Source organism: Castanea sativa, chromosome 11 (genome assembly GCF_040712315.1).
Source record: "Castanea sativa cultivar Marrone di Chiusa Pesio chromosome 11, ASM4071231v1".
Lineage (NCBI taxonomy): Eukaryota > Viridiplantae > Streptophyta > Magnoliopsida > Fagales > Fagaceae > Castanea > Castanea sativa.
Window position 1 is genome coordinate 42476048 of NC_134023.1, and position 17756 is coordinate 42493803.

Below are 17756 nucleotides of genomic sequence, written 5' to 3' on the forward strand. Positions count from 1 at the left end.
CGCCCAAATTTTCAGGGGGCGACATGGGCCGTTGGATGTTCATCTCACCGTTGAACATGGGGAACAGGGTGTAACTTGTGGTCATAAATGTGCGCGTTTCGAAATTCGAAGCGCCAGACGACATTTTCTGGGAAACGGAAGGATCCCCACACGCGCGATGATGTGTGAAACGTGTGGAGGGTATTCTGGTCGGATCAAAACTCCATTTTTCTCCTCGGATGGGGAAAAATAAAGTTTTGAGGGGCTATTGTGGGGAGTAAAGGGACTCGAGCAAGTATTTGGGTCTTGGGCTTCATTGACGGGTTCCAGACCGTTTTTTTTTGCTAAAGGCCTTTAAGATTGTAAGTCAGCCCACAGAGCGAAGGTTCGAGGATTCGTCCGAGGACTAATCTCCCCTCGGAAAGACCCGCGGTGACCCTGGGATTCGCCAAGAAGATTATAGGCAGTGTTCTGGACGAACTGTTGGTTAAGAGGGGGATCTAAATACCTTCTAGATGCCACAGAGTGAAAGAAATATCTCAAAAAAAGGCTGCTACCTCCACATTAAAGACCCTGCACCTACCTCCTTGGCCGCATTAATGGGGAAGTGACCCCTGAACAGTAGGATGGACCTTCTGACCATTGTTTAAAGACTTCAGGAAGGTGGTGGAAAGGAGGAGAGAGGATCTAAGGGTAAGATTTGTGTGACACGTGGATAAAGAGGGAAGAAGAAGAAGTATTTAAGGAGGGAAGAGAGTAAAGAAAGGGGGGGGAGAGGTAGCTAGACAAGGACTAAGAACTGTAATCTTTGAAAGAAAAAGAGAAATAATATATAAATCGTCCTTGGCTTACGTCCGAGGAGGTTCATTTGCCCTACTTGTCTATTGTTTGCAAATATTGTAACATTCTAGCCTGTTCATCAAGCTTCGAACACCATCAAACTAGATTGCGAACCCACACTCTACAAATTTAATTGTTTAAGGCTCATTGGGCCTGAGCCCACGTTTGTTTTTGGGTCTAGGCGCAATTGTGCACCTACAGAAGGTATCAACAAGGAACATAAAATTAATAAACTGAAATCAAAGATATGCTGCCAATGAGCTCAGATTCGAAGTCTACTTCGGCAGACTTTCCCCATTCCGTGGCAAAAAATAAAAAATAAAAAACATGCAAATTTTTCTTCTTGGATACATGAAAACATCCACTTATTTATCTAATACCAGCTTTCTATGATGAGGATGTTGCCTGGTTACGTGCACTAAATGCTAGACATTGGTTCTCCCAGTACTGCTTTGCTTGTTGAATTCTCTCTACTCTTTCTCTCTGATGTCTCTGCTCCCAGTATTCATGGCAACTATTCAAATAGGCATTGATAGGAATAAGGAACTTTAAAGGGGCCAAAAAAAAGAAGAAGAAGAGCAACATATATTTATTCATCTTTTTTATTGTTTCTAACTTTTTAGTAATTTTTTGATTTCTATGTTTTCAATTTACACTCTCACTACCACCCAACCTTGTATGGTAAAATAGATAGGAATATAGAACTTAGAGTGATATGAAGGTAAGTTTTCTCAAACAAATATAACTTGAGTAAAAATAACCCTATAGAAAAATATACCTTCGGCTTAAAAGAATATTGAGCTCATCCAAGTGTACAGCACCATCAAAGACTCCCACCTAAAATCAACACAAAAGAATTCAGAGTCAACTTTCCAATTGCAGAGGCGCATTACAACTCATCAAATCATGGCCCCATTAAACTTAAGCCTCAAACCCACCCAAAAATTTGAGGATAGCTCAGAAATTCATCCAACTCCCTAATCTGCAATATGGGACAAAGCCCATAGAACCTAAAGATATTCTTTCCCTTTTTGCTAATAATGAAAAGCTTACTGAATAATCATACAAAAATTTGATTGGTATGATTTGAATTTAATTAATACCTCCACAATCCCACCCCATCCTTTTGTTAAGTGCAGGAACAATGGGTGATAAAGAAATTAATATACCTATCGGCATAGAGGGCATTTTCCTTTTGCCTCTGCCGCCTTGAGTCCATCTATGATAGTCACTGACGCAGCTGAGCAAGCACACATGTAGCAGAATATATGGCCACAAGTGAGGGAAACTGGATCAAAGACTGTCTCCTTTTGGAAATAAAATAAAATAAACTGATTAGTGGTGTCACTTGAGCATCTTGATAAGTGAGCCTTTTCTTCTCCATAAATCCTACTTTTAGTGATCGTGGATGTTCATGAGATAGGGAAGAAGATGCTATTGGTGTTATGATGTAATCCTAAAGCACAGAACTAAATGCTTTATGTATTTATATTGATCAAATATGCTTCATAATACTATAGGCGAGAGTTGATTCTTGGCACTGATAAGGAAACGACTTCCATAAATGGGAACTTACCAAGCATATAGAACAGGTCAAGTCAATATCAAGTTTGATGATAGATTTCACAAGTGAGTGATGGTTTGCTGTCATTAAATATGAGGTTACAGCCTTCAAATGCTGGTGCCTTCTCTGACTTGACCTTGCTATCCCTTGAGTTGATGAGGAAAGCCATAAGCTCACAGAGCCAGGGACTCTGAAGAATTTCAATACGCATACTTTGGGCCTGGGACTTGAAGGTCTGTCCTTGCTTAGAGTCATGAATCTGTGATCAACATGAAGTTCAAATTATACAATGAAAATCAACCACAGCCAAAATGTGTTTCACTTTGCTAAAGTTTCCAAATAGTATGTATTGGCGTTTGGCTCATAATCTTTATTGTCAAAATTTACATTTATAATATCTTCATCTACTCCTCTCTTTCTCCCTAATTAGTTAGCAAAAAAGAAAAAAAGAAAAAAAAAAAAGGTCAAAACTCAATAGCAGGCCATGGACAGACCTTATCATATTTCTTCAGTATTTTTCGAATTGCAATGGCGTTTGTCAATGCATAAGAAACAAGGTCTTTCCCTTTTTGAATTAAGGCAGTATGGTCGCTCTGTCGGTTGCCTCTTAACCAAAGGAAGTACTTTTGAAAGCCAGAAGCAAGATGTAACTCAAGCAATTTCGGTGCTTGCTCATTGGAGGAACCTACTACTGAGGACATGTCCTTGAGAAGAGAAGGGAAGATGGTTCCATCGCACACTAGTCTCCAACAAAACCATAGAAACACTAAGTTCTTGCGCCTTATATACATTTTGTACATAAGATCTTGTAAATAAAGGTAACTATGTTTCTAGCTATCAACATTATATACTATAGTATCATTGCATTGCATTTGGTTCCGTCCTTTCAATAACATAACTTAGAAAAGAAGAAAATATGACTTTAAAAATGGGAAACTCCATGGTTACTTGGTTTTTATTTTCACTTAATATTTAAGTTATTGCATAATTCACTAAAACAATCTTATATTTCAGTTAACAACTACTTCATTCTTGTTCATGGATAGGATGTGTATTGTTTACTAATTTTTTCTTTGGGCTCTAAGGGCATCTAACTAATCCCAGGTCTGTCTCAAGGATTCAGGTATTTATTGCAGAACAAAGTTTCTCTCCGAACTAGTTTGGAGAGAAACTCTTCAAACTTCTCATATAGTTCTTTTTTGGGTGTGAATTTTGAAAATCTAACCGTTGAATTTCATGTTCCTTATGTTCTTAACATATGTATCAAATTTCGTTTAAATTGGATGTTATATACTATTTGATCAATTAACTTATTTTTTATATGCAATTTTAAATCACAAAAACTTGAAATTATAACATTTATTTGATGACATAGCAATTGATCTTTGATCTTCTTGAAATTTTGTAATCATTAAGAATGTAATAAGAACATGCAATCTAACAATTAGATTTTCAAAATTTACACTCAATATAAAGATATATGATGAGTTTGTAGGGTTTCTCTCTAAACTAGTTTAGAGAGAAACTTTGTTCTTTATTACAGATGTGTTGTACAACTAACAATCATGTCATTACCCATAAGAGATATATCATGGCTTAATCTTATTTGTAGTTCAACTATATAGCGTTAGTCTAAGATTTAGTCTATTATAAATACCAATCAGTACATTGTAAATCACATAACTTAATTGTGATGATGTAAAAATAATGGGCTTTCCCATGTTAATGTACACTTATAAGGCCTAGTTAATTCCCTTCGCTCTAACTCTTGACTTCTTTTATTTCTTTTTCATATACTTCTCATACAATTTTTCATATATTAAAGTTATGTCTTGTCTTTTCTAACATGGTATCAAAATTATGTACTATCTTTTCTAATACGTTATCAAAGCCAAGATTGTGTGGTGTTTATTAATAATCCATATCTTTAATCACTAGATCAATGTTCCTCTTTTTATCGCTATTGTCAATCATTATGTAGGCTTATCCTTATCTACTCCGTGTAGTGGACGACGTTAAGGTTCTCTCTTAACATTGTGCCAGCTAGTTTGTAGGCCCATTCTAATTTATTCCATGTTATAGACAACATCCTAACATTCTCATATGTGTCTTTCTGAGCATCCACACCAGCTCAGTTAAAAATTTGTAAAATAAAAGAAAGTACAATTTTTACACATTTTATGCAAAAAAACACCCACATCAGTGGGTGTATAAATAGCCAAAAATGTGGAAATCCATACACGAGCTACAAAGAAATTAACGCAGATACTCAGTAACAAACTTAGACATACACTTGCTCCAAAAAAAAAAAAAAAAACACACAGATACACAACACACATCCACGATGCTTTGGTCAGCGGAGCTAGGGATCGGAGTGTGGATCAGTGCTGTGGATCGGAGCTGGGATCGGTGCTTTGGTCGGCGAAGCTGCGGATCGGTGCTGTGGATCGACGGAGCTGCAGATCGGTGCTGTGGATCGGCGAAGCTGCGGATCGGAGCTGGGGATCGGAGTGTGGATCCGTGCTATGGATTGGAGCTGGGATCGGTGCTTTGGTCGGCAGAGCTGCGGATCGGTGCGTGGATCGGAGATCGCGGCTGGGATCGGTGGTGCGTGGATCGGAGATCGCGGCTGGGATCGGAGATCAGTGCTGTAGATCGGAGATCGAACCTGGAAAATGGGTAGAGAGATGGGTAGAGAGAGAGAGAGCGAGAGCGAAAGAGAAATGAAGAGAAGGAGAGAGAGAGACATGAATCAGAAATGAAGAGAAGGAGAGAGAGAGAGAGAGAGAGAGAGAGAGAGAGAGAGAGAGAGAGAGAGAGAGAGAAATTAATCAGAATTGAAGAGAGGCGCGCGGTAGTTGGAGAGAAATAATAAAAAAAAGTGAGGAAATTATTATTTAATTAATAGAGGTGGTAAGATAGATGAACTGATGTGGGTGATTTGTAAAAATGAATGTGTAAAATTTTAAAAGGAGGTTTTTTGTGTAAAATAGACGGAATTTTTACACGAGCTGATGTGATTGCTCTTACATACGGTATATTATGGCAAGAAGATCTTGGCAATTTCAATTACATTTATTGGGCATGTGCATCTTTCTTCTACACCTAGTCATTAACCTTCTTTTTTTATTATGTGTCCTCAAACATCTTGGCCGATTATCATAAATCATGTTGATTATTGATAGCCTCCTTTATCAGTTTTCTTTCTGGTCATGTGTCAAAGACCACATTACTCAAACCATTTCTCCTAATGAATAACCTTTATTGACTTTCTTTCTAGTCACACATGCTCAACCATCTTGGATAAGTCCCATGGACCATGTTGATCAGTTGTTTCCACTATCGACTCTCTTTCTAGTCATGCCTCTTTATCATTTTCAAGCTATGTTACTTGAATCATTCTTCTAATTAGTAGTATTTATTGGCTTTCTTTCTAGTCGTATATCTACATCATTTTCATGTAGGGTTCAAGCCCCCATTATCTTGCATATCTTGGTCAACTCCACATCCAATTTAGTCATCATTTCTTTCAATATCTCACTTTTTTTCTAAACTCAAGTTGTCTTCCAACTTTCACCTTGAGTAAATTGAATTTGAGGAGGGGAAAAAACTTAGGTGCTCTGGGAGCAATACTCCCTCCTCTCACATAAGGGGCGAGCCCTATGTGTGGGGCCCACTTTTCACGTGAAAGGAGGGAGCATTGCTTCTGAAACATGTAAGAATTACCCTTGAGGAGGATGTTAGAATATCAAGGGCCAATCCTAGTCAAGGCACAAGTCTATTATCTCTTTTTAATTTAAGTTTATTATATCTAATACCACTTAGAATACAAACAAAGCATTTCTAGTTAGTCTTGCTTATAGAGTTATCTAATACTACTTATCGAAGTATTTCTAGTAAGTCTAGGATTCAGACTACTATAAATACAATTGATTCATTGTGAGACACATAGCTAAGATGTAACCAAAGAGAGAAGAATAAATCAAACAAATAATATATCAACAAAAATTTGTAATTCTTTCTTAGATTTACCTGGGCAATGATCCGGGCAGGTTTGGATGTTATGGAACCCATCAATGTTTTTCTTACACCGAAAGTCTCTCCTGCACTTCTTCATAATCTTTTTCAGCTTCTTGAAGCCAAGTACAGGGAGCGTTTCCTCTTTGCCCTGCATGTACTGCCTGTATTCCTTGCAGAACTTCATCCTGACCCCCCTCCCCCCCCCCCCCCCCCCCCAAAAAAAAATGAAAAACTTCAAATCCTTCTCTAGTTTTTCTCAAGAAAGTTTCTTGTGACTCACGAAGGAAAAAAGCTTAGTTGTATATAAAGATTGACTTCGATAAGTTATATGATTAAAAAGCTTAGTTTTTCTTTAATTTTATGCATGATGCTGAGGCTTTTGTTTTTGTCTGAATGTGTCAATCTCTTAGTCTATTTATTCTCTCTGGGATGTAAACTATATTTGGACTGTTGTTAAAGATTGTGATAATTAAAGACCTAGGCCACGTTTAGTAGAGTAGTTTAATAACATGTTTTCAGTTTTTAAACAATAGTACACATATTTTCACATACTTTTTTATCCACACATATTTCAAAAAAATACAAACAACGTTATTAAAATAACATTACCAAATGACCCCTAGTTATACTAAGGACAACTCGAGAAGTTCATTGCGAGAATATACGGGTCTATTTGGGATCCGCTTAATTTGCTAAAACTGAAATTTTTTTGCTGAAAGTACTGTAGATAAAGGTAAAGGTTAGTTGAAATAGTATAGTGAGACCTATGAATAGTACCAAAAAGTGCAATAGGACCAATGAATAGTAGCAAAAATAAGCTGAATAGTAAAATAAGCTAGCAAATTTCATCCATGCCAAACGCACACTAAGTCAAATCGATTATGGAGAAAATTGTCCCCTTCTAACAAATTACATAGTTTAAACTATGCTTAAATTAAGTCTCAAATCTTTGATTTTGTAAATTAAATTGCTTCAACTGGAGTTCATATTCATTATTCATTTTTGTTATTTTGGGTAATAACAAAACGGAGTTTGTGGAAACATAAAACTTCCCCCTTGAGTTTATAATTTATATATAGTAGTAATTAAAAAAAAAAAAATATATATATATATATATAATATTCTGTAAGGAAAATCAGGTATAAACTTATTTATCATATTTATAAAAACCTGATAATGAGAGAGTATTATTTAATTTATTGCCACACTCCCTAGTAAGTTGATTTCATTTTTTTTTTTTAAAAAAAATCCTGAATCCAACTTTTACCATTTTTTTTCCTAAAAGGTAATTTTCATTTTTTTTTATTGATGCATTTTTCAATCACAAAATTACCTAAGGGTGTGATGTGATTTATATTCAAAATTATTTCACCGAAAAAATGTACAAATCATCACATCTTTAGGTATTTTTGTCATTAAAAATCTAGCAACCTTGAATTATTAAAAATGAAAATTATTACCTTGTAGGGAAAAAAAAAAAGGGAAATTAGACTTGACACAAATGTGATTAGGCAAGTTTTGATAGTCCTTCCTCCTCTTAAACAATTTCAAAAAGTAATTTTCATCATTCTATTTTTACAAATATATAATTTTATAATTTTTTATGTTTTTGATTGATATTATTATTTTATGAAATGGTCATATTCTTCTAACTATTTTTATTATGTATTATATTTTTCTAATTTCTTTTAGTAAAATTAAAATTTTTAAGTTTTAAAGTTATTATTCAAATTCTCATTCTCTTAAGAAGATTATTATGATAACCAAAACTTATCATGTAATTACAATTGATTTAACTCAAATAATTAATAGTACTCTTAACCCAAACTCGTATTTTGCCATTCTTCTGTAGGTACACTGAAAGACCGAAATGATCTGAAATGGACTAAATAGACCGAATGGACCAATGTGGGCCCAATTGGACCAAATAGATCAACATGGACTAAATTGACTGAATTGGCCAAATTGGACCAAAGTAAAACGAATGGACCAAATTGTACTGAAATTGACCGAATAGATTGAATTGGGCTAAATTGATCAAAGTAGACCAAATGGACCCAATTAAACTGAAGTGGACCAAAGTATACCGAATTGGAACGAAATTGACTGAAGTGAATGAAAGTAGACCGAACTAGACCAAATTGATGAAATTGACCGAAATAGACCGAATATCGATCTGTTCTTAGCATAGCCAAGATTGTATTTTGATATAAACTCAAATTATTACTTCCAAAATAATCAAATATTAACTCAAACCAACCAAAACTAAGAGAGAGAGAGAGAGAGAGAATACTATTTGTAATAGGGAACTAAAAAATATAATACCAAAACGTATGAACCCAAAATAGAGTTTTAAAAATCATAATGATTCATCAATATAAAGTAGAGTTGCAAGAAAGAATAAAAAATGTAGAGAAAGAGAATAACCACTTTTCAAGAGAGAATATGAGAAAGAAAAAAATTTATAGAAAAAAAATTTAAGAATAATAATAAAAATTGTAATGACTACCAAATTATCCAAGTCATGTTAGTGCATTGTTTAAAACATATTTTGGTTCCCATGGCCAATCCGGAATGGCCTCCAAAACGGAATTCCAAACTTTGGTTGCCAAAACACCATCACATAGCCGCCTAGTGCCAGGCAGCTATGTGAAGGTGTTCCAGCAAGGTATCAAACACCTTGACTTGTTCCCTCATATCAATATCAATATATATATAAAAGCAGAAACCTCATGCGGGAGTGCATGAGGTCCTGCCATGTGGCGCTCTATTAGAGCTCTATTAGTGTAATTATTGCATTTGACCTTTCACTTCACCTCCTCTTAAAAAGTTAATTCTTACATGCATTGAGAAATAGAAACAATGCAGGTTATTAATTGCTTCAGCAAAAACAGTTCATCTCTTTCTCTTTCTTAACTTTTCAATTCCTCCTTTATATTTAATGCGTTTCTTTTGAAATCAGTATCTATATCTATCTACAGCCTTTACAACTTGCAGGACACCAAGGAAAATGAATTGGTGTAACACTTCTTTGGAGAATAACCAAAATCCTATTAGATACCTCTGTCCTTTCTTCCTCCATTGATGCCAATTTGCTTCAAGTGTTATATCTCCTTTTTAGAGCTATGCTTCGGGTCCTAAATTGAATCGTAAGTTAATTCTTCCAATAAAAGATGGGTATATAATCTCTAGAATCTCTCTTAAATCTTTGCTTTATTATTTTGATCTCTTTAAGTTTTGCTTTACTATTTGGTTTGGACTCATGCAACTACATTTTTGTTACGTGCACGCAAGTTGTTTGATAAAATAGCCGAGTGTTTTGTTGTAGACAACAATTAATGTAGAAGCAATTGCTGATCCTATGAACCGCATGCCTTTAATGGCCTTGATTGCTGCTGACCTTCTTCTAGGTCTCAATAGGGAAAGGTAAAGGTTCCACTTCAATCTTTGAATTAATATTTTAATTTATTCTCAACACATTTTTTCTTTCTTTTTATTTTCTAATTTTAGTTTTAATTTATGATTATATGTAGCTTAGACAAGTAGTGGATAATGTTGGGAAATGAGTAATGTATGGTTGTTGCCTAAAAATGTCTAACGATAGACTAACAACACCATACGTATGAAATTATTGGTCTTCATGGATTATACAAATATTGTCAAAATATTGTTGTAAACCACACAAATGGGTTTGCATTTGGCCAAATACAAGTTTTGGTATGAATTTAAAAAATAATCAGCTTATATAAATTTAATTTTAAGACTGTCAACTTTCCTAGAAGTTGATGCCCACTTATGTTAATAGACTATAATTTACTTTTCAGACTTGAGGAAAATTAATCTTTAATTTCATTAATCTAGATTTTGTTGTCTTAAGTAGCATGGGCTCGATGAGGTTCTCAGAGGAATCCAAACATTTTACAAGATTCGACTCAAAGGCATTATTTAAACTTAGCTCTTTGACCATTATTACGTATGATTTGCATTTCCTATTGCATACTAAAGTTAAGGACACTATGCTTTGCATATGAGATTGACCACCTCATATGTTCCGAAAATAAAAACACAAGAACATGATTTGATTGTTATAGTTGCTTTTATTAGTTTAAATTTTAAAGATTATTCTCTTTGCTATTACTTTTTGGCTTTTATTATACTTTTATAGAAGTTATTATATTCAGCTGTAGTGACCATGCTAGCTAAATCTGGTACAAATATTTCAAATATGTGATAGAAATTATCATATACAAGGTACTTTCTCCTTTTCTTTTCTTTTCTTTTTCTTTTTATTTTTCATTTTATTTTTTAAAATTTAGTGCACATGTCAGGTCTTCATGATATTGAAAATTGCTATATATTGTCTTAGTTCATACTCTGTTAAGAGCATTCCCAACCGCTTATGCAAAAAAAAAAAAAAAAAAAGTGTTGTCTCACCAAAAGGCCATTTGATTTATATTACATTACTACTCTTGCAACAGACCTTACATCACATTCTTTATTTTACATTACACCATATTAAAATAAATTTTTACACCTAACACAGGTCATGTGTGTTTGAGTGGCAGAAAAAGAATGAAAAAGGATTATGTGTGTTTGAGAGAAATATAAAGTAAGAGAGAGAATAAAAAAAGGAAAAAAAAGAGAAAAGAATGCATAGGTTATATAGTATCATCTAAAAATACATGATACTATAACAATGTTTTAAAATTTGCTACAGGAATGCGAGACCGGTTATGTAAGGCTCCTTTTTTCTTTTTCTTTTTTTTTAATGAAAATCCTTACATACTTTGCATTTCATCCGGTTTTAAAGGACCAGATGAGAATGCTTTAATATTCTCTTTATTAAACTATTATTATGTACTGGTAAGAGTGAAATTGTCGTGTCTTGAAGATTTCATTTAAAATTCTAATCATCTATCATTCTATACCAACTCCACAAACCAATTTGGTTCAAATCAGATAGATGAAAATCAGGATGGTTATCTAGGAAAAAATAATTATTGATATGTTGAATTTTTCACTTCCTTATGGACATTTTTGAGCATGCATTATTGACATAAAATATTGCATTTATATCTTTTTATACTTACAAACATGTCAATATTTTTTTAAGGTTGAAGGATTTCCTGAAAAGCCAAATGAAGAGTATGGTACTTGGATTCTTGACTCATAGAAGTGGGGATGTTTGAGGGACTTTTGGTTCTTGATTGGGTAAGGCTTCATTGTCCATAAGATGTAACTGAAAGCATATGAGTTTAAATAGAAATAATGATTGTAAAAGGTGTGTAGAGGTTTATGCTTTTCTACGGACAAATTGATGTCTGGTTTTGCTATAGGACTTGAAGGCCTTATTTGGAACTCTTGGTTTAACTATATTTTCTTGCAAGATATTCACACAATATAAAATTTTTCATGCCTATTTCAATCAAGTGTTCTTTCTCCTTTGATTTTAACTTAGCTCTTTATCAATGTTGATTCTTTGTCGTTTTTTTGGGATATGCCTTTCATTCCAAAAAAGAAAAAAAAGATATTAATCTTTTCATTCTTGATCAGTTTTGAATGTTATTTGGATGTAGTTAAGCATCAGGGAATAAGGGGAGTAGACCTCATTTTAGTTCATGTGGTTATTAATGAACTTAGTGTAAGACAATGAGTTAAAAGGTCTAAGTTTACATATGCTGAAGAAGAAATTTATGCAATCTTCCTTAGAAGGTGGAGCATTCAAACAATGATGCTATAGTACTATAAAGATTGAAAATTTGCTTTTTTAATTAATAATAACGTATAGTTTTAAGGCAAGTACATGCTTATATTTGGCAAGTTGTTAAAGTACAAAATGTTCTATGTATGATGAAAATTTGAAAGTTTTATTGGGGGATCCAAATATATGTGTTTTGGAATCACTTTTCAACCATTGTGGATTCAATTTGTTAAATGTGCATATTGCAAAAGGCCATATTCATATTAGTTTGGGAGACTTACAAAAAAAAAAAAAAAATAGTGTTGCCAAATTTGAATTTGGCACTAACTGTAGTCCTAGAAAAATTTATTAATTTTGAGCTTTAATAGGATTTGATCAAACATTGAAATGTGGAGGACGGTGGTACTTTTTTTTAATGCTGATTTCTTTAATTTCTTAGAGATTGTAAATATATGTCTCATTACCCTTCTACAATTCATGATAAAAACACTACGCAACAAATGATACCCAACTTTGGAATAAAAAACCCTTCTACAATTCATGATAAAAACACTACACAACAAATGATACCCAACTTTGGAATAAAAAACACGGCTAGAGACTAAGGTTTAGTTTGAATTTAGTTTTACTAGCAAGCTTGGTAGATTAACTATTATGTTAAGGTTAGATGTTTTGAACTTGTGAGTTTTGTAAAGATTGTGATTAACTGTGGGTGTTTGGGATGTGTTTTTTTGTTTTAGAATTAAGAAGAAAGAGAAAGACACATTTTATATCAACCTTTATTCTACAATATTCCTCCAAAGTTGTTTTCTTATTTCTTGTTAATTATAATGAATATGTGTATGCAATGTATAATTATTGCTTCTTATGACGAACTCATTACTAACAAAATTCTATAATAATTATGTCATATAATATATGTATAGCATTCTCTAAAGCCTTCTTACATAAAACATTACAACATTATCCGTGCTTTGCATGGGCAATTTACTAGTTCCTATAAATAGACCCACCTCATTTTAGCAATTTCATGCAAAAAATCCCAAAAATTCTCCTCTCTCTCTCTCTCTCTCATGAATTTCTTTAGGAATAGTTTTTCTCCCCTTTTCTTTATAAAATCTCTCTCCAAACAAAAATTTCAGTCCTCTTTTCCACCTTTTTTACACCTCCAAAACCTTAGGCAAGTGGGTAAGTTTGTAAGAAATGGGCTAGCCCCAATAAGTTGATTTCATTTTTTTTTTTTTATCTCAAATCAAACTTTTACAATTTTTTTTTTCTAAAAGGTTTTTGTTTTTTGGATTTCTACATTTTTCAATCACAAAATTACCTAGGGGATGTGATTTATATACAAAATTATTTCATTGAAATATGCACAAATCATCACATCCATAGATAATTTTGTCATTAAAAATCTAGCAAACTTGAATTATAAAAAATGAAAATTATTACCTTGTAGGGAAAAAATGGGAAATTAGACTTAACCCAAATGTGATTAAGTTGGTTTTGATAATCCTTCCTCCTCTTAAACAATTTTTTTTTTTTTTTATTTTAAATTTATGAGAAGACTAAAAGTTTTTTTTATTAAGAAGACAATATAGAAACATCATGGATAAGAGCTTGTTCCAAGAAACAAGGACACTTCTCTATCTAAGTAGAGAAATCAGCCAAACCAAAAGCTTGTTTAGCTAACAAATAGGCAGACTTATTGCCTTGTCGCCTCACATGAGAGAACACTACATTCCTGAATTCATGACATTCTACTAGCATTTCATAAATCAATGGGGAAACGGAGGAAGGGGCATGTGACCATTCCTTGAGGGCTTGAACAATAACCAACGAATCTCCTTCCAATACAAAGTCTCTGATTCCCGTTTCCTTAGCAAAAATGATCCCAGCTTTGAATGCCTTCACTTCAGCCTCAATAGTTCCCAATGGAGCTTGGATCTTCTTACTCAAACCTGCAATAAAATTCTCCACACGATCACGAACTATAACCCCAACACCAACATTCCTTTGAGCCAAAAATATTGTAGCATCCACATTATTTTTGTATGATGGAGAGGTAGGTGGAGTCCAATTAATTTCCAGCTGAGGATATTGTTTTGGTGGGATGGAATTTGCAGCTCAGTACTCTTCCAGATAGCACTTACACGAATTGACTAACTACAGACTAGATTTTCTTTCCTTTCATTCCATGAAGAACATCATTCCTATTTATCCATAAAGCCCAAGCAATTGTAACAGCAAGACCAGTTTCCTCCATACACCACTTAGATTCCATCAAAATATTCTATAGAAAATCAAAGAAACTCTGCACAAAATTTAATGTCATTGGGTTACAAGGAGATGAATAGTCCCAGGTTTCTCGAGCTTTTGGACACACCCAAAACAAATGCAAAAAATGACTCGGGTAACTCACCACATTGATCACATACACTATCAATCGGTACCTTTCTTCGAACCAAAATTTTCCTTAGTTGGCAAAATGTCTCGGGCAGCCCTCCAAGCAAAATGTCTGATTTTTTAAGGGATTTGAATTGACCAAAATTTCTTCCAGAACCGATGCAAATTATTTTCATTAGAACAAGAGCACGCCTCCTTATCAGATTCTAATTCTAAAGCCACCTTATAAGCACTTCTTACTGAGAAAAAACCATTGGAAATTTCTGTCCATACCTGTTTGTTATCCGGTAATTTAACACTCAATGGAATTCCTGCAATTTCCTCAGCTTCAAACGGTAGAAACATTCTCTGTATTAGATTCTAATTCCAGCACCCGTTTTCAACATCAATAAAATCACAACTCTAGTGTCTAATGGAGATATACCTCTTGGTGAAATTACTTTATGTGAGGTAGAGCCAGGCACCCATTTATCTATCCAAACCCATATTTTCCTACGATTTCCCACACGCCAACAGATCCCTCTTTGTACAATTTTTTGAGCAGCCATTAAACTCCTCCAAACATATGATGGTTTCTTCCCCAAAGATGTATTCACAAAGTCACAGTTTGGAAAATATTTGGCCTTTAAAAACTGATAAACAAGGGAATTCTACCCCATTTGAAGTTGCCAACCTTGTTTTGCTAAGAGCGCCAAATCAAATTGCTTCAATTGCTTGAACCCCATTCCCCCACATGACTTAGGAACACACATTTTATCCCAACTCAACCAAGCTATTTTTCTTTCATCCTTTCTGCTTCCCCACCAAAAATTTCTTATCATAGTAGTCAATTCATCATGCAGGGAATCAGGAATTTTAAAACAACTCATAGTGTAAGTTGAAATAGCCTAAACAACTACTTTAATCACAACCTTCTTTCTAGCCTTAGATAGCAACTTTTCTTTCTAACCAGCCAACTTTTCTTTAATACTATTAAAAGTATTCTTTTTATTTCTACCAACCAAAGAAGGAAGACCCAACTATTTATCATATTGACGAATTATATGGGCACCAAATCTATTCTTGATTTCCTATTTAATGTCATCTTCAGTATTTTGACTAAAAAAGAGTGAAGTTTTAGCCCTATCCAACTGCTGACCCGAAACCTCTTCATACACTTTAAAAACACGTTGCAGTGAGTCACATTTTTCCAAACTGGCTTTACAAAATATAAGACTGTCATCTTCAAAAAATAAATGAGAAATACTAGGACCACCACGACAAGCAGCAACACCATGCATATTACCACAATGCATTGATTTTTTAATTAAGGCAGATAGACACTTAGCACAAATCAAAAATAAATACGGGGACAAAGAATCTCCATATTGTAAGCCCCTTGAAGGAACAATATAACCATAGGAGTTTCCATTAATACGAACAAAATAAGTAACATAAGAGACACACTGCATCATGAGACCACGCCACCTAGAGCTAAAACCCAGCTTCTCCATAATTTTATCCAGGAAAACTCATTCCATCCTATCATAAGTCTTGCTCATGTCTAGCTTCAACACCATCTCCCCAATTTTACCACGTTTTTTTGTTGATGTGGTGCATCATTTCAAAAGCTACCAAGACATTATCAGTTATTAATCTACCATGAACAAAAGCACTCTAACTATCTCTAATAATTGTTGGCAAAATCTTTTTCAATCTATTAGCTAGAGTTTTGGAAGCAAGTTTGTAGAAAACATTACAAAGGCTTATAGGTCAATAGTCAGTAACACACTCTGGGTTTTTTTATTTTCGGGACTAAAACAATTTGGGTATCATTAAATTTAGGTGGACAGATACCAAAATTCAGAAAATCCAACACTGTTTTAGTAACCACTCACCCAACATTAGGCCAAAAATGCTGGAAAAATAAAGGAGGCATCCTGTCTGGGCTTGGTGCTTTTAAATGATACATTTGCTTAAGGGCTTTACATACCTCAGATTCTTGGAAATCCCCTGTAAGCATCTAGTTCATGGTTGCTGAAACTTTAGGCTGAACAACGGATAGAATTTCGGTAAAATCTGTAGGATTAGATGAATGGAACAATTCAAAATAGTATTTGAGCACCACCTTCTCTATTTCTTTCCGATCCTCTACCCAGATATCATACGTGCCCATAAATCCCTCAATATAATTTTTTTTGGAACCATGTGGATGCTTTAGAATGGATAAAGCTTGTGTTTTTATCACCTGATTGAATCCAACTTAATCTAGATCTCTAGTGCCACATTGCTTCTGCATTATCTCTCTAGCAATTCAATTCCACCCTAGTCTCCCTCATAGAAGCAATAAATTCAGGCGTGACACTCTAAAGTTCCAACCATTCTAAATGTTTTTGAAGTCTAGTCAAATTATTCCCCACGTGACCAAACACAAATTTATTCCACATCTCTAATTTTATGCGACAATTATCCAAACACTTCACCATAGGAAAATCTGAACTCATGGTTGAAGTCTCCTCCCAAGCCGAATTAACAATCTGTTCACAACTAGAACCCTTTAGCCACATAGCTTCAAAACGAAAGGTCTTGCCATTACGTTTAACCTTTTTTCTCTCCTCAAGCTGTAAGACCAGAGGTCAGTGGTCTGAAACAAATGACGTACGGTGAAAGATTTTTGCTGAGGGAAATCTATCTAACCAATCCATTGTTGCAAATCCTCTGTCAAGCAATTCCATCCCTCTGTTGATAAAGCCAAGTAAATATAGGTCCAACAAAACCCAAATCTCTAAGTCCATACCAATTAACAGTATCAACAAAGTTTTTGCATTTGATTTATCATGATTTAGCTTTGAAAGTTGTTATGGAACTTTTGAGATACCCCCAATTGTTATATATATATTACCAAGAGTTTCACATTTAAGCAATTAAGATATTGTTGAAAGCATGAACTTAACTGTTACTAAAATTTTATGTCTAATTATGGTTCTTGAGATTAATTAGAATAGGAAAATGAGTTGATATGAATAATTGAGTTTTACCTTGTTAGCGCAAGGTTGGCGAAAGTTTAGTTTCAGACACATGAAGTTAAACTTGATGCTAGTGACCCTTATGACATTTTTAGTATTTTGGTTCCAAAGTTATCAGGTGGTATATCTTAATGCCTCTTGAAAGTGCAAAGTGCAAATTAGCCTCCATTCCATTGAAGAAGCATATAAAAAAAAATCAAAATCAAATATTCAAATATAGGGCTTATCAGACCCCGATGATAAA

At 34.1% G+C, this 17756-nt stretch overlaps 1 protein-coding gene and 1 pseudogene across 1 annotated transcript; both read right to left on the reverse strand.

Moving 5' to 3' along the window:
- Positions 1-1079: 1079 nt before the first annotated feature.
- LOC142617631 (E3 ubiquitin-protein ligase NLA-like) lies at positions 1080-6587 on the reverse strand (annotated as a pseudogene).
- Positions 6588-13751: 7164 nt separating this feature from the next.
- LOC142616538 (uncharacterized) lies at positions 13752-14852 on the reverse strand. Its single transcript, XM_075789366.1, has 2 exons — positions 14781-14852; positions 13752-14192 (listed from the first exon to the last, which is right to left on the reverse strand). The coding sequence occupies exons 1-2, from the start codon at positions 14850-14852 to the stop codon at positions 13752-13754; spliced, it is 513 nt and encodes a 170-aa protein (XP_075645481.1).
- Between the last annotated feature and the right edge of the window lie 2904 nt (positions 14853-17756).